The sequence below is a fragment of the Pipistrellus hanaki genome, assembly GCF_964339955.1.
Source record: "Pipistrellus hanaki genome assembly, chromosome: X".
In the NCBI taxonomy this organism is placed as follows: domain Eukaryota; kingdom Metazoa; phylum Chordata; class Mammalia; order Chiroptera; family Vespertilionidae; genus Pipistrellus; species Pipistrellus hanaki.
In genome coordinates, this window is record NC_140524.1 from 1,941,308 (window position 1) to 1,958,760 (window position 17,453).

At 42.5% G+C, this 17,453-nt stretch overlaps 1 protein-coding gene across 9 annotated transcripts in view; it reads left to right on the top strand.

Annotated features, from left to right (window-relative positions):
- Positions 1-17,453, top strand: part of USP9X (ubiquitin specific peptidase 9 X-linked) — a 71,868-nt gene that overhangs the window by 27,380 nt on the left and 27,035 nt on the right. For 4 of the 9 annotated variants that reach the window (XM_084870085.1, XM_084870083.1, XM_084870084.1 and 1 more), the window contains 15 exons: positions 58-196; positions 1,816-1,968; positions 2,702-2,806; positions 2,996-3,202; positions 4,424-4,659; positions 5,815-5,963; positions 8,648-8,735; positions 9,117-9,459; positions 10,250-10,345; positions 10,862-11,073; positions 12,978-13,218; positions 13,970-14,119; positions 14,512-14,632; positions 15,981-16,111; positions 16,284-16,562. In XM_084870085.1, the coding sequence (XP_084726211.1) occupies positions 58-196; positions 1,816-1,968; positions 2,702-2,806; positions 2,996-3,202; positions 4,424-4,659; positions 5,815-5,963; positions 8,648-8,735; positions 9,117-9,459; positions 10,250-10,345; positions 10,862-11,073; positions 12,978-13,218; positions 13,970-14,119; positions 14,512-14,632; positions 15,981-16,111; positions 16,284-16,562 (2,650 nt within the window). The remainder of the gene's footprint in view (positions 1-57; positions 197-1,815; positions 1,969-2,701; positions 2,807-2,995; positions 3,203-4,423; positions 4,660-5,814; positions 5,964-8,647; positions 8,736-9,116; positions 9,460-10,249; positions 10,346-10,861; positions 11,074-12,977; positions 13,219-13,969; positions 14,120-14,511; positions 14,633-15,980; positions 16,112-16,283; positions 16,563-17,453) is intronic. The other 5 variants (XM_084870088.1, XM_084870090.1, XM_084870089.1 and 2 more) reach the window with 3 other exon arrangements.

A 17,453-nucleotide genomic window follows, 5' to 3' on the forward strand; every position in this document is an offset into this window, starting at 1 on the left:
TTGAAACAATTACTTATTGGACACTTAGAATCATACTCAACACAGTTTCTTTTACAGATTATTGCAAATTTCTTCTTTCAATGGCAAGATGAACGCACTGAATGAGGTGAATAAGGTGATTTCCAGCGTGTCGTACTACACTCACCGCCATGGCAACCCGGAGGAGGAAGAGTGGCTCACCGCTGAGCGGATGGCAGTAAGTCCTCGCTGTTCCCCTCATGATGCACCCCAGGCAAAAGATAGACTAGTGCTACTCAGTCAGTGCTTGCATTGCAGAGAAAACCTTGCAATGGCGAGGTGTTTGGATTGATTTCTGACTCGGGCAATCCTGAGGACTTGCTGCAATGGCATTGTTTATTGTTTGGTAATGATGTGGGCATCTCAGCACACCTGTGCAGCTTACCGAGGAAGTAATTATGAGCTTGTTGGGCGGGGTGGGTTGAAAAGGAGGACGTGATGATCATCTTGGAAATGGATTGGTCAATATTTGGTACTTAAAGATTTTCAAGTAGGAGCTGCAATCGCTAGAATAAGATCTACATGATTTACTGTTGGATCACTTTAAAAACATAAGCACTTAACGTTATATCATTGTGACATTGAAAGTTTAGGAAACCTTATTTACCATACATATTTGTATGTAGGGCATATTCTTACTATTGCTAATTAACACTGCAGTTCATCCATTTCTCTCATCCCCTGCCTCTCGCAACCACCCATCTGTTCTCTGTGCTTGCTTTGGTGTGTGTCTGGCTGGCTCACTGTACTTCACCTAGGCCCCTGGTTGTCACTTATGGCGAGGTTCCATTCTTTCTTGTGGCTGAAGAATACTCCGAGTGTGTGCGCACCGATTTCTCTATCCACGCCCCTCTCGATGGGCACTCAGGCCGATCCCTCACCTTGGCCGTTGTGAGGAATGTTGCAGTGAGCATGCAGAGCTCTCTGAGAGAAGAGCTCATTTCTTTGGGATGTGTGCCCTCTAGTGGGATTCCTGGATCATACGCTAGCTGTTTGTTTGTGTTTTTTTAAATACATTTTATTGATTTTTTTTTACAGAGAGGAAGGGAGAGAGATAGTTAGAAGCATCGATGAGAGAGAAACATCCATCAACTGCCTCCTGCACACCTCCTACTGGGGATGTGCCTGCACCAAAAGCAAGGTACATGCCCTTGACCGGAATCGAACCTGGGACTCTTCAGTCTGCAGGCCGATGCTCTAGCCACTGAGCCACACCAGTCAGGGCCACTAGTTCTGTTTTTAATGAGCTTCCATCCTTTTCCACACTAGTTGCACAGACTTACATTCCCAACAGCAGGTGTTCTCTTTTGTTCCTGTCTTCCCAACACTCCCTTGTTGTCTCCCATGATGCACTTGAACAGGTGTGAGGTAGGTTGTTGTGGGTTTGAGTTGCCTTTTCCCTGAAGACTGGCGTTGAGCATCTTTTCATGAACCTGTTGGCCATCTGGATGTCCTCTTGGGGAAAATGTCTGTTCAGGTCTTCTGCCCATTGTAAATTGGATTGCTTTTTTGCTGTTGAGTTGTATGAGTTCTATGGATCTTTGGGTATTAGCTCCTTAATAGATAACATGGTTTGCAGTTATTTCCTCCCGTCCAATAGGTTGCTTTTAGTTTTGTTGATGGTTTCCTTTTCTGTGTAGAAGCTTTTGTTTGAGGGCGGCTCGCTTGTCTGTTTTCGCTTTGGGGGCCTGGTCATCGGCCCTGGGCTAGGGACTTAGGTGGGAGTCTGTCTACTCGTGTTTTTAAAAGCTGCTGCGTTTAGTTCCTGCTTTAAGACGATTTCCGGATTGTGTTTAGGAATGGATACAGCAGAACAACATCCTTTCCATCGTCCTGCGAGACAGCCTGCACCAGCCACAGTACGTGGAGAAGCTGGAGAAGATTCTTCGTTTCGTCATCAAAGAAAAGGCTCTGACCTTGCAAGACCTTGATAATATCTGGGCAGCACAGGTATGGAATGTGGAATAGTGGCTATTTGAATTTTTAAAAAAAGAAAGAAGCGAATACTAAGGAAATGGGATGAAAGCTTATGTCATATTACTTTTAATATATTAAAATGCTTGTTTACAGCAATCCTGTCAGGAATCTTTTTGAAATAGCCAATAATATTTTTTAATAAAAATACATATATTTGGTCATTGTGGGTGGTTTGAAGTAAGGATTTATAGTTTCTTAGTATTGCAGGCGGTTTCAATTCAGGGCTGAAAAATGATTCCTTTGGTTATCTTAGTGACAGGTTTCTACTCATTGGTCACGTGGGAAGTATTACTGAATTCTAGATGACAGCGCTTTATTTCTTGAGTCTAGAAACCAAGAACACAATCCGCTGTGCCTGTAAGTGCTTAAGGCCACAGTTCCGAAACAATACCGTTGGAGTGCCTTGTTTCTCCTACGTGCAGTGTTAAAATTGACACGTTAAATTCGGTAATGGTTCACATGAATTCCCATGCAGAGCAAAAAGCTGAATCATCAGGTTTTAGGTGGCAGTTTTAAAGCATTTAAAATGTCATCCCAATCGCTGGACCCCAGCAGCAAGCTAACCTACTAATCGAGCGTCTGCCCCCTGGTGGCCAGTGCGCATCATAGCGACTGGTGGGATGAACGTTCTACACCTAGCACATTAGGCTTTTATTATACAGGGTGGTGGTCAGCAAAGTCTCGGTTTTCTTTGGCTTTTCACTAGGCAGGGAAGCACGAGGCCATTGTGAAGAATGTACATGATTTACTGGCAAAGTTGGCCTGGGATTTTTCTCCTGAACAACTTGATCATCTCTTCGATTGCTTTAAGGTAAGATTCAACATAAAGGAGCACCCTTTTGGTTTTAATATATTTAATTCATTAGATTGTGAGTTCTAGATAATCACTTTGAAGAATTCTGTGCCCAGCTATGTTTTTGTGGTGACTATATAGCTCATCTGGGGACAGTAAGCAGGGAGAAAGAAATGCGTTGTTTCATTCATTTAAATTGCTCTCTAGGCAAGTTGGACAAATGCAAGTAAAAAGCAGCGGGAAAAGCTCCTTGAGCTGATCCGCCGCCTGGCAGAGGATGACAAGGACGGGGTGATGGCGCACAAGGTGCTGAACCTCCTGTGGAACCTGGCGCACAGCGATGACGTGCCCGTGGACATCATGGACCTGGCCCTCAGCGCCCACATCAAAATACTCGATTACAGCTGCTCCCAGGTGAGCGGGTGCCGCTCGGCGCCCTCTCTCCCCCCCTTTCTCTTTCCCTTCACAATTAGGGTGGCTTAGCTACAGAATAGTCTCAGGCTCTTCCAATGTTATTTTTGAAGCAGTTTTCAAGGATTGACTTTCTTCATATAAGTTTGCCTCCTCGGTCTCGCTGTCACAGTTTGGGGTATCATCTGCAAAGCATTTTGGTCTCCTTGGGAGAATGGCAGTACACTCCACACAGGCTGTATGGTGTGGTTTGTTACCTGTGTGGTGCTGAGCCAGTTCCAACCAGATCATGAGATAGGAGATATGAAAGCTGGGCAGAGACTTCAGAGCATAAGGGAAGTTAGGTTTTCTTTCCTTGTAGAGGAATTAAGAAAAATTAATAAACTTTCCTAAACAGCAAAGCATTTAGTGCCTTTTCCTGTGAACAAATTACACAGCAGCGTCCCTGCACTCTAACTGGCGGTGTGTGGAGCCTTTTAATTCATGCCTGGACGTGGCTACACGACCAGTGTCTCACTCATTAGACCTGTTTGCTACACGGATGAACCGAAATTTCAGTAAGAGCTAAGAAATAAGCTCAACTAGATGTGTGAGTCAGATGCTACTGTTTTTGACTCTGCTTGTTGGTGACCAATCGTTATTTAATATATCAACTAGTAAACAGAGACACAAAATAATTCAAACCTAAAATTAGGTGCGCAGACCTGCATTTCTGATCATTATTGACGGGGAAGAAGTAGAGACATGAGAAGTAAACGTGGTACATGAAGTAATGTTGGCCTTAACTGTGCTTACACACGGCTCTGTCCCTTTCTCTCCTTGTGTGCATGTGGGCATGTCCTTGTTTTTAGTTGTGGTAGAAGTTGCCGTACCATTATTTCCTTGGTAAAAATATAAATCCTCAATGTCCCTTGGTGTGCTAAAAACAAACGTGTGTGGTATAAATCAGGGTTCTATGTTACCGCTGAGTTTTATTATATGGTAGAATCTCTAAAAACATTGATAAAGCTAAATGCCCACTTCCTGGCAAACGTTTCAAATCAGTTTCTGTCTGTGGGCCTAATACTTAGTCTCTAGACCTTTGTGTAGCTAGTTGTAGCTATATCTGAGTCTCTGTCGTATTGAACTTTTCTAATAGAGTCTTTTTAGAGTTTTGATAGTAAATGTGAAGTAAACATGTACTTAAAGCAACTTTTAAAATTATCATTGAACTCTTTACTGCAGTTACGGCATAATGTTTGTGTTGCTAATCGTACAAGAGAAGCTGTGTTTTGTAATTCTGAAAGCTATATTGACCTGTATAAAACATTGAAATCGTTTAAGGACCGTGACACACAGAAGATCCAGTGGATAGATCGCTTTATAGAAGAACTTCGTACAAATGACAAATGGGTGATCCCCGCACTGAAACAAATTAGAGAAATTTGTAGTTTGTTTGGGGAGGCACCTCAGAATTTGAGGTAAGGCTTTTAACAGAAAATTTCAGTCTTTTCATTTATGTCTTTTGCAAAGAAACAGCAGCATTATCAGCTGGTAGACGCAAACTAAGAAAATTAGACTGGGATGATCGAGGAGAGAAGAGCTTATTTGGAAGAAAAGATTCCTTTATCATAACCACCTGCTTGATTGTACTGATGAGGAAGTAAGCTGCAGTTAAGTGATATGTATCACAAGCAAGACAATAATATTGCCTTCAGGTTCTGGGCTCAGAATTCCCTCTTACTTCCAGCCAGTGAGCCAGACAGTGTCACGGCATGTGCTGTGTTTATTTCCCCTCGCATTTCAGTTTTTCCTTCCTCCTCGTGTCCCTCTCTACCCAGTGTCTGCCCTGATACATATATGACCTTGCTAAATGGTGGTTCCTGGAATAATTTGTCCTTGCATTGTTTGGTTATAGAGTTGGAACTGATAACATAAAAAAGAAAAATGTGGGAAAGAGAGCTGGGTGTAATCAGGATTCCTGGGTTATGGCCCTTGTATCCAAACAGTCATGTCATTCTGCCAAGATTCCTAAGCTACAGAAAGGGGCTTTTCCTATGTGTATAAAATTAAAAGATTGCCAAGATCCTTTACAGCTCTCGATTATGTTTATGCCTAACACAGAAAAGGCCACGTGCTTGGGTTTTAACATTGAAATTTGCCATCTGCTGTGTGGTTGTTTTTTTTTTTAAGGCTAGAAAAATACTATGAAATTACAAAAGCTATAGGAGTGAACAGTGGAGAAAATTTACATTCTTTGCTGTAATTATAGCATAATTTTTGTGGTGCTGATCTTATAAGGAGTTTCTATTTTATAATTCTGCAAATAGTTATGCAAACTTAAACAAGTGCTTTGGCGCTAGTATAATAGGAAGTAGAAATTGGTTACTAAAGTAGACTTCCATTGGTGTGGTAGTGGAGAATATTAATGCATTTTGTGTGTAAGATAATAACGGAATGTTTTATTTTTTGAGGAATTGGTTTTCTTTTAAATTGCTTGCCACTAAAGTAAATGGCCAGAAGTATGCTTCTGTTTGAAAGAACCCATTTGAAGTTTTTCAGTTACTAGCTAAGAATTTAGATTATACAAGCTCTTTTGATTCCACCAGAATTAATTGCCTAATTATATTGTTAAGTTCTTCTCGTTTCAGTCAAACTCAGCGAAGTCCCCATGTATTTTATCGTCATGATTTAATCAATCAACTTCAGCACAATCATGCCCTAGTTACTTTGGTAGCAGAAAACCTTGCAACTTACATGGAAAGCATGAGAATGTATGCCAGAGGTATGTATTACAAGCTAACAGGAATTCTGGGAAATAACAGCCTCTTCCCTTCCCCGCTGGGGCGGGGTCAGCATTAATTACCTCAGAGATGACAGCAGATGTATTTTGTGTTCCTTTCTGAGCTTATGATCCACTTTCACTTTCCTCTCACCTGTCACACAGTCTTACCTCCCCGCCAGCATTGCAAGGCTCTATAGTGCTTGCCTGCCCCGCTCTCCCGTTAAATGTTTTCCCTGCCCTGCCCGGAGGCTGGGGCTGCCTGGCCCACAGCTGTTTCTTGCCTTCTTAGGTATGTACTGACTCATTTTCATCCTTGGTTTCCTTACTGCCTCCACCATTATCTTTTCAAGCAAATTTCTTTGTCTAAGTCCGTGTTCCATAAGTGTGTCCATTTAGGAATTAAAAAGTCACAAGTGGGGAGGTGCAAGGCCACAGGAACCCACGTTTACGTTGGGTTCAAAGTGTGAAGCTATTGAAACATGTCACTGTCAAGTGTCCTGTTGTTTTAACAGCCAGTTTGTGAGGGCCCGCCATCTGCGGAGCTCCGTTTCAATGCTCTCTTGCCCTCTGACAGTTGTATTTGATTCTGTGTGCTGGAGTTCAGAGGTATTCTTAATACATACTCCTCTGCTTATGCCCAATTCATAGCACGCACACAGACAGACAATCTTTTAGGCTCAAGTGTGTTCCCATAGCCATGGAAAGGAAACGGTATATAGCCAGTGTTAGGGGTAGAATTGAACATGATGTTCTTGACCTTTTATAGTAGACTTTTAAGCCGATAATGTATTTGTAACCATTTGTATGCTTAGTCTATAGACGCAAGCGGCGGGCCTTTTTTAATTCAAACTATCATGGCAGTTAACTGGTTAAAATGAGGGTATTTCTAATGCTTGTTATTTGAAGAGTATAGTGGGTAGACTCTTGGCATTATATAAAGTCCCAGTATGCCTATGAAACATGAGATCTTTGCGTGACATTTACATACATTCCTATGTAAAACTCAGGTAAACGTGAAATTGAGGGCTAACATCAGGCTTCCACAGTTGGCTGATATTCTCAATTTTTGATAACTATTTCACCAATATTACTATCCTGGCCCTATTTCACCACTCGCATCTTCATCTTTGAAAGAAAACATTTCTCAGTAGTATAGTCAGCTGATTCTGCCTCCTCGTTTAACATTATTTAGCTAAAGTAATAAACTTACTAAAATTCTTAACATTTACTCATGTGTTCTTACTACTAGTGCCTTTAGGCACTGGTGCTTACCAAGTCATTCTTTTAAAGTTTTTTTTAGCCGAAACCAGTTTGGCTCAGTGGATAGAGCTTCGGCCTGCAGACTGAAGGGTCCCGGGTTCGATTCCGGTCAAGGGCATGTGCCTTGGTTGCGGGCACATCCCCATTAGGGGGTGTGCAAGAGGCAGCTGATTGATGATTCTCTCTCATCAATGTTTCTAACTCTCTATCCCTCTCTCTCTCTCTCTCTGTAGAAAATCAATAAAATATATATAAAAAAATAAAATAAAATAAAAATAAAGGAGAATCCAAGATGGCTGCACAGGTAAACACCTAGCCGCAGCCGTGCACAACAATTTCAATAAAATACAACTAAAAAAAAATAAAGTATTTTTATGTGAATACAACACAGTATAAAAACACCACTTTTTTGTTTTCACTCAAGTTTTAACTCATTGGTAGGATTGCCATAGGCCTAAAAGTATAAAACTGAGGAAAAAACATAGGAATAAATCTTCGTGGTTTTGGGTTAGGCAAAGCAACATTTTTAGGGGAGAAAACGTGATATATTGAACTACATCGAAATTTATAACTTCTGCAAATGATAGAACCAGAGTAAAATGATAACCCAAGAATGGGAGAAAATATCTACAGATTATGTATCTGGTAAGGGAGTTGTATCCAGAATATATAAGAACTCACTCTTACTATTCAACAGTTAAAAACCATCCAATAAAGAAATGACAGGATCTGTGTAGACATGTCTCCAAAGACAAGCATGTGGCCATTTGGTGGCATAAAAAGATGCTAAATTTCATTAGTCATTGGGGAAAGGCAAATTAAAACCACAGTGAGAAGCTGCTGCCCACCTACTAGGATGACAAGTGAAACAGCCACAAGTGTTGGCAAGAATGAGGAGAAGTTGGCACTTTTGTATGTTGTTTGTGGGATTGCAAAGTGGTGCAACCACCTTGAACTATAGGTTGGCAATTCCTCAAAGTGCTCAACAGAATTGATCATACACTTTACCCCGGTTGTAGACCAAGGTGAAATGAAAACATAGATCCCCGCCAAACTTTGAGTGTGAATGTTAGCCAGAGAAGTGGAAATGACCCATGTGGCCATCATTTGATGAATGAATAAAGCAATATGCTGTATGTGCATACAATGGAATGCTATTTATTATAGCAGTAAAAGAATGTTACGGCATGGATGAACCCTGCAAAACGTTAGCCTAAGTAGAAGAAAACCAGTCACGAAAGACCACATATTATAAGATTCTGTTTATATGAAATCTGAGCCTCTTGGGGATACTGGGAAATCTTGTAGAATGTGAGGGTAGGTTATGATACTCAAATCTTTAAGTGACTTCATTTTCTTCGGTTCAAGTCCCAGTGATGTGGGCGTCCGAATGTGTCATGCATGCTTTCCTTTGTCATTTGCAGACCATGAGGACTATGACCCGCAGACTGTGAGGCTGGGGAGTAGATACAGTCACGTCCAAGAAGTCCAGGAACGGCTGAACTTCCTGAGGTTGGTTCCAAGCAGTCACTGCTGCTCTCCCTAAGACACAGCTAGGAAAGGTCTTTTTCAGGTGGCTTTTCCCACGTGGAAACCATTGCCTGAAGTCACAGGACGCTTCCCTGGTGTTCGTTTATTAAACATACAGAATTATTGTCTGAGTTTGAACTCTTCTTCTTTGCAGTGCTTGAAGAGAACACATTTTAAACTTTTATACAGAATTCTGTTCTTAAGCGCAAGTTTCCATCCTTTGAGGCAAGCAGCTAGAGAATCATACTGACCATAATGGCGTCAGAGACACTAAAGAAAAGGGGACAGAAGGCTGCTGGACCAGCACCCGATGGCTTTTTTTTCTTTCTTTCTTTCTTTTTCTTTTTCCCCCCATTTTCCCAGGTTTTTGCTGAAGGACGGCCAGCTGTGGCTGTGCGCCCCGCAGGCCAAGCAGATCTGGAAGTGCCTGGCGGAGAACGCCGTGTACCTGTGCGACCGCGAGGCCTGCTTCAAATGGTACTCCAAGCTGATGGGGGATGAGCCCGACCTGGACCCCGACATTAACAAGGACTTCTTCGAAAGCAACGTGCTGCAGCTCGACCCTTCCCTCTTAACGGAAAACGGGATGAAGTGTTTTGAGCGGTTCTTCAAAGCTGTGAATTGTCGAGAAGGAAAACTGGTGGCGAAGCGGAGAGCCTACATGATGGATGACTTGGAGCTGATCGGGTTAGATTACCTGTGGAGGGTAAGCGGAGCGCTGTGTGGGCTGGAGCTTTTCAAACCGACTTCGCTGAGCAATGATACCCCAAGGTTTATGCATGTTGGCTCAATGTGGGATTAACTTATTATCCCTGCCTTTACAAACCTGACCTGGTCACAGCAGTGTATGTCATTTTTGCATGAAATACTTTTTCTGCAAGCTAACTAGCCTAAGAGTTTTATTGTGGTATTTGATTATTCAGACATTTTGATTAAGGGGTTTGCAACATTTTCAAACAGTTTTTAAAATTTCAATTACGGTTGACATGTATTTAGCATTTTTAAATGGCAGAAACCCTTTTTAAAATAAAAATGTACGCACTGCTCCAGGTGAAATAGGTAAAGGGGATTAAGAGGTACAGCCTTTGGTTATAAGTCCTGGGGATTTCATGTACATCGCTGGGGATATCGTCAGTGTTGTAATAACTGTGTGGTGACAGATGGTAACTAGACTTACCGTGGTGGTCATTTCGTAATCTATACAAATAATCACTAATGTACACCTGAAACTAACATATATTGTATGTCAATAAAAATAATGATGCTCCTGATTAAAGCGTATTATGTCCTTAGGAAAATGAGTCTTCCCTTCAACAAATTTTTTTATTCAAAGACTTGCATTTGTCTTCTTTATTTTGGTCTGTTTTTTTCAATTGTACTTAGTTTTCTTGATTACCGAAGTCTGTGTATCCTGAGATTATTGAATACTATATTAAAAATAACTGAGGGTATGGTTTGAATTGAAATGGCCAACTAAGATATCTTTTTGAACCTAGGTCGTGATTCAGAGCAATGACGATATTGCCAGCAGAGCTATAGATCTCCTTAAAGAGATATACACAAACCTGGGGCCGAGGCTACAGGTCAATCAGGTGAGGACTGCCGGGCATTCAGACATAAACAAATTGAAACTCTGGTTGAAGAACTCTTGCTTTAAATAACTTTTCTTTAATTGAGAATTAACTAGGAATTCTTTTGTTTCAACTCTTATTGTAAATATACCTGAAATATTTGGTCCCCATTTCTCTCGTACAAAATGCTATCTAAATGAATCTAGTCCTAATAATTATCTTGAAATTATCATGTTGAGTATAATTATGGCAAGAGATTTTGACTGAATTTTTTATTAGAACACCTAATCCTGAAGGGGATTTTTTGTTTGTTTTTTTAGTATCTCGTTTATACTTATATAACTCTAGCTTCCTTTGACAATACATAGTATATTCTATTATCAGTATAGACTGCCTGGCTGAATACAATCATGGTTAATTGACGGCTACCCTTAAATTAGTTATTGCCATCTTTAATTGGAATAAAGTTTTATGTGTGCATTTAATTTTTACATTTCAAACCAACTTGAACTGTCATGTTTAACCCGTTATTGGTAGGTGGTGATCCATGAAGACTTTATTCAGTCTTGCTTTGATCGTTTGAAAGCCTCCTATGACACGCTGTGTGTATTGGATGGTGACAAAGACAGTATTAATTGTGCGAGGCAGGAAGCTGTTCGGATGGTTCGCGTGTTAACCGTGTTGAGGGAGTACATAAATGAATGCGACAGCGATTACCACGAGGAAAGGACCATCCTGCCGATGTCAAGGTTTGTGAATAAGTGATCCACCAGTGCTGTTGCTGAATGCCTTGGTATTTCCTAGCCATCGGGTTTGGAAAAGTGATGTTCCAGCCCGAGCCAGTGCGGCTCAGTTGGTTGAGTGTTGTCCTGTGCACCAAAAGGCTGCTGTTCACTCCCGGTCAGGGCACTTGTCCCCTGATGGGTACATGCAGGAGGCGACGGATCGATGTTTCTGTCTCGCTTTGATGGGGGTCTCTTTCTCTCAAGTCAGTGTTCCAGAAGAAAGTGTTGGGGTCTTGGCCATGAAGAGCATTATTTGCATCTTTTAAAATCTTTGGTTAATACTAGACCTCTTTTTGTTTTTTGGGATCTGGTTTTGGGTTTGTTTGTTTGTTTAGTGTTCTCACTTAAGTCAAGTGTGCTCTCTTGTCGTTTTATTTTTGCCAGTGACTTTTTTTCTGGTAAGTGTCGCAGGAATGTTTTGCAGTTCCAAGTGTTTTGATGCCATTCATTTGCACCAGTAAAAATAATGGCGTAATAAGGTTAGCGAGTAACCAAAAAGGACTGGTAAAAGCTGCTTTGACAGAGAGCCAGAAAGGAAGGACATTTCCAAGTGGTCTGCTAACAGTTCTTTTACGGTCTTGCCATTTAGTAAATCAAATAGTATTTATTATTTACAGATGTTTATAGAATGAGTGTCACCAGAGTTTCTTTTAAAAGATTTCTCTATGGCCGAAACTGGTTTGGCTCAGTGGATAGAGCGTCAGCCTGCGGACTGAAGGGTCCCAGGTTCGATTCCAGTCAAGGGCATGTACCTTGGTTGGGGGCACATCCCCAGTGGGGGGTGTGCAAGACGCAGCTGGTCGATGTTTCTCTCTCATCGACGTTTCTAACTCTGTCCCTCTCAATTCCTCTCTGTGTAAAATCAATAAAATATATTTAAAAAAATAAATCAATAAATAAAGATTCTCAAAAGCTTAAAACAGGGGTCCTCAAACTTTTTAAAGTGGGGGCCAGATCACGGTCCCTCAGAGAGCTGGAGGGCTGGACTATATGAACTACTAATTCCTACTGTAACACCTCGGCTGCGCTCACTGCCCAAAAAACCTGGCGGGCAGGATCAGACTCCTCTGCAGGCCGCATGTGGCCCGCGGGCCGTAGTTTGAAGACCCCTGGCTTAAAACAAAACAACAAAAAAAGATTTCTCTATGGCCGAAACCGGTTTGGCTCAGCAGTAGAGCCTCGGTCTGCGGACTGAAAGGTCCCAGGTTCGATTCTGGCCAAGGGCATGTACATTGGTTGAGGGCACATCCCCGGTAGGAGGTGTGCAAGAGGCAGCTGGTCGATGTTTCTCTCTCATCGATGTTTCTAGCTCTCTCTCTCTCTCCCTTCCTCTCTGTAAGAAAATCAATAAAATATATTTTTTAAAAGATTTCTCTATGAAATGGTTCTCTTTGTTAATTGTGAAATTATTTACAATTGCTCCTTATTTGTTTTTACTTTTTGTATCTTTTTTTTTTTTTTTTTACTTTTTGTATCTTATCTGCAATAATACTTATAACTTAAATATTCTGAGGGAGTGAATTTTGTTATTAAGACTTTTTCAGAAAAAATGAACACCTTGGTACTCTCGAGATAGTTATGTCAAGTGTTACGTCTTTGTGTTAATTTCTTATAAACTAGATGCTTCATTTTCTGCAACCATAGGTACAAATGTACAGTAGCAACAATGGAATGTGTTTTTAAGATCACTTACAGTATTTGTAGTTCAAAGGCGCAGTAACTTTTTATGTTCAAGACCCTAAAAATAGCCTTAACTCGCTCTCTCTGGTTTAATAAAAAACATTCCGTATGAGATTTGTAGCTTTGTCGTCTTTGCGAGGAGGTTTGAAACTGCTGGATGTGACGATGTTTTTTCTCTTGTTCCCCAGAGCTTTCCGTGGCAAACACCTCTCCTTCATAGTCCGCTTCCCAAACCAGGGCAGGCAGGTGGACGACCTGGATGTGTGGTCCCATACCAACGACACGATCGGCTCTGTGCGGCGGTGCATTCTCAATCGCATCAAAGCCAACGTGGCCCACACCAAGATCGAGCTCTTCGTGGGCGGGGAGCTGATAGATCCTGCTGATGACAGGAAGTTGATTGGACAATTAAACTTAAAAGATAAATCAGTAAGTTTCTAGAAATACCAAACGTTTCAAGAAACTCAAAGCTGAGTCCTACCTGGTTTGGCCCGGTGGATAGAGCGTTGGCCTGCGGTCTGAAGGGTCCTGGGTTCACTTCTGGTTAGGGGCACAGGCCCGGGTTGTGGGCTTGGCCCCCAGTGTGGGGTGCACAGGAGGCAGCCGAACCATGATTCTCTCTCCTCATTGCCGTTTCTCTCTCCCCTTCTCCCTTCCTCTTTGAAATCATTTTTTTAAAAAGGAAGTCAAAGCTGAGGCTATCTTTTCTTCCCATAGTCAACATTGCATTCAGTAAATTATACTTGAGGCTCTATGTCAGTGTTGGGATTTTAACAGTAAATAAAACAGGCATCAATGTAGTAGAGGAAAGGTTTTCTAAAAACTATAATGCTATGGCCCTAACCAGTTTGGCTCAGTGGATAGAGTGTCGGCCAGTGGACTGAAGGGTCCCAGGTTTGATTCCCATCAAGGGCATGTATCTTGGTTGCGGGCACATCCCCAGTAGGAGTTGTGCAGGAGGCAGCTGATTGATGTTTCTCTCTCATCGGTGTTTCTAACTCTATCCCTCTCTGTAAAAATCAATAAAATATATATTTTTAAAAACAATTAATGGTATGGTTATATTAGACACTACTTTGGAAAAGTATAGCTTGTAGGTTTTTGTTGGTGTGTTACTGACTTCAGTTTTGTGTATTTTGTTTGCCTTGAATTTGCTGCTAACGTACTGTATCATTTTCAGCTAATTACAGCCAAGCTTACACAAATAAGTTCCAATATGCCTTCAAGCCCTGATAGCTCTTCTGATTCCTCAACTGGATCTCCTGGAAACCATGGCAACCATTACAGCGATGGTCCCAATCCGGAGGTGGAAAGCTGTTTGCCCGGGGTGGTGAGTAGCTTTGAGTTGCTGTACGCCAGGCACTGTGCCGGCCTCTTGGAGAATAGAGCAGTGTATTGAACAGGGTGGGTTTTTCCTTGAGGCGCTTGTAATTTATGCGCCTGCACATCAAACAGCTTTGTAGCTGTGAACTTCACAGTAGATCCCCTGAAAGTAATTGGAATTGGAATTTAAAACCTCTCCTGTAGATACAGTATTGTTATGTTTTCATAAAGTTGATCTGCTCTACAGCTTAATTATAGCTAGTGAATATAAGTTCGGAAGTACACCACTGTGTTTTAAAGACTAGAAATGGCATAAGCAAAAGTGTGGCAGTTCAGTGTATTGCGCTTTCCTGGGAGGTGTGCTTGACAGGTAAACGTTCTGTGTGTTTTGTGTTCTAGATAATGTCCCTGCATCCCAGATACATCTCTTTCCTTTGGCAAGTGGCAGACTTAGGGAGCAGCCTAAATATGCCATCTCTCCGAGATGGTGCCAGGGTGCTTATGAAACTGATGCCACCAGGTAAGATTTAAGAACAAAAACTGACGTTGACAAAGGACATGCTGGCCAATGACAGGATGTATTGGCCACTTCTGTTCGTAGGTGGCACACGCCTTCCGGCATAGGCCGGAGCGGAAGTTGGCAGTCTTCAGCCCACCGCCTGGTTTCCCAAAGCCTGGGAGCAGTGGGTGGTTTCCCCGCAAATAACCTCTTCCAGAGAGAACTCATGGACAGGCCATGCTCGCCTTAAGGGCAATACCTGCCGTTGTAGCTTCTCCGGGAGCCTAGAGCTTCTTCCATATCGTCATGCACACGAATGGTGTGGTCTCGCGTTAACCCGTTTATTGAATCCTGCCTCATTGTAATGCCATTTTCCAATCCACCAGCTTGATGCTTGACCCAGGACTCCAGAATCCCTGGTCTTGTTTTGAAGAGCATAATGCCACCAGGCGGCGACAGTGAGCTCTGGCCAGGCTGCTCCAAGCAGGGAAACTTGAGGGCGCTTCTTTTCTCTCTCTCTCTCTCTCTCTTTCCCTCCCTCCCTCCCTCCCTCCCTCCCTCCCTCCCCCTCTCTCTCTTCCTCCCTCCCTCCCTCCCTCTCTCTCTTTCTCTCTCTCTCTCTCTCTTTCTCTCTCTCTCTCTCTCTCTCTCTCTTTTCTCCCGTATTTTATGTAATCAAAGTATAGGCCTAGATTTGAAATAGCCAATTTCAGAAAGGCCAGTAATAACTGTATTACAGTATTTAGATCAGAGGCTTTGGACTCAACCAGGCTTCAGTTCAAATCCTGGTATGTAAAACTGAGCTAATAATAATAACTTTGATACATGGACTAGTGACTGGAATGTAACCAGTACTCAACAAATGTTAGCTTGTTTTCTGTCGCCATGGTTGCTACACACATACACTCACACTCTTTTAAGAAAAGAAGCAGGGGTCCCGGCCGGTGTGGCTCAGTGGTTGAACATCAACCCATGCACCAAGAAGTCACTGTTAGATTCCCAGTCAGGGCACATGCCTGGGTGGTGGGCTCAATTGGAGGGAAGAATTGCCATTTTCCCCTTTTATTTTCCTTAAGAACGTCCTTTTGAAGTGTCTGGTGTTTTTTCAGGCTCCAGTGGCTGGAGGGCATGTTGATCTGAAGTCTGAGTAGGGGGAGCCTGCTTCCTTACTGGGGTTTGCTTGACTGATTAGTGAGCCCTGGTTTGTTTACTTGTTTACTTAGTATTCTCGAGTCAATCCAGATCTGGCTATATGAAGCTGGAGCCCAGAACTGGCTGCTGGTTTCACACTAAAGTCTGTGAGGTATCCGCAGTGAGCTGCTGTGCACCTGATGGGTGCTGTGTCTGAGCCGTGTCTCTCCCTTTGCAGACAGCACAACGATAGAGAAGCTGAGGGCGATCTGCCTGGACCACGCCAAGCTCGGCGAGAGCAGCCTTAGCCCGTCTCTCGACTCGCTCTTCTTTGGGCCTTCCGCTTCCCAAGTGCTGTACCTGACCGAGGTTCGCCTTTTCCCTCTGCCTTCCCCCACGCCCTTCCCATTGGCCTTTCGTGCCGATGTGGAGGACGGAACCCCGCAGCGAAGTATTTTGGGATGGTCGGAAGAATTTCTTCGTCGGGGACATAGGCGCTGTCTTTTAAGACCTTGAACGCAGTCCCTTCCTCTCTCCCCAGGTGGTCTATGCCTTGCTCATGCCCGCGGGGGCGCCTCTGGCTGAAGACTCCTCTGATTTCCAGTTTCACTTCTTAAAAAGTGGCGGCCTGCCCCTGGTCCTGAGCATGCTGACCCGGAATAACTTCCTGCCCAGCGCAGACATGGAGACGCGAAGGGGTGCCTACCTCAACGCCCTGAAAATAGCCAAGCTCCTGCTGACGGCCATCGGCTACGGCCATGTGCGCGCCGTGGCGGAGGCGTTCCAGCCGGGTGTGGAAGGCGTGAACCCTCTCACATCGGTAATGACAGGCCCCTGAAAAGCCTCTGGGTGGTAACAGACAGCCATTTGTAAAGTCCAACCTCTCAGCGACTCTTAAGTATTAAGTTCAAAGGGAAACTGTCTCAGGTTCCTTCCAGTGATGCATTATTTTAGGGTGTTTTTGTTTGTTTGTTTGTTTTTGTTTTGTTTTTTTTCCCTCTTAAATTTTATTTGTATTAAAGTGCAAATGCTTTCCACTCACTATATTTTTATTTGAGAGACTAGTTATTCACACCCCCTTAAATCCTGTTTGACTTTCAGTTTTCTTTTTTTCTTTAATATATATATATGTATATATACCGTTTCCCCGAAAATAAGACAGTGTCTTATATTAATTTTTTCTCCCGGAGTTGCGCTAGGTCTTATTTTCAGGGGATGTCTTACCTTTCCATGCACTAGGTCTTATTTTCGGAGGATGTCTTATTTTCGGGGAAACACGGATATATATAAATATTTTTTAAATTTTTTTTATTTTTACAGAGAGGAAGGGAGAGAGTTACGATAAAGACACTGGTGGGAATAAAAAAGGTGTAATTGATTTAGCCTGTTGCCTCCAAAAGTTCTCACGACCTGCTAGAATTTAATGCCTGTTTATTAGAGGTGTAATGCTGCATTTAATACAGACTAAAATTTGAGTTATATGCATCATACGTGATGATTTGCTAAGTTACTGATAGGAGATAAGGACTTCAGGAATATATTCTTTTTTTAATGGCTTAGGTTTAATCAGGGAGGTTGGAATGTGGATTAGATACGTGATACTATAATGTCACATGTAATTGAGATAATAGCACTTGTAATTGTTTTGGGCGTGCTAATGGCACCGTGGTTATGTTTGAAAGGACTATTTCCCACCACCGCCCTTTTTCCT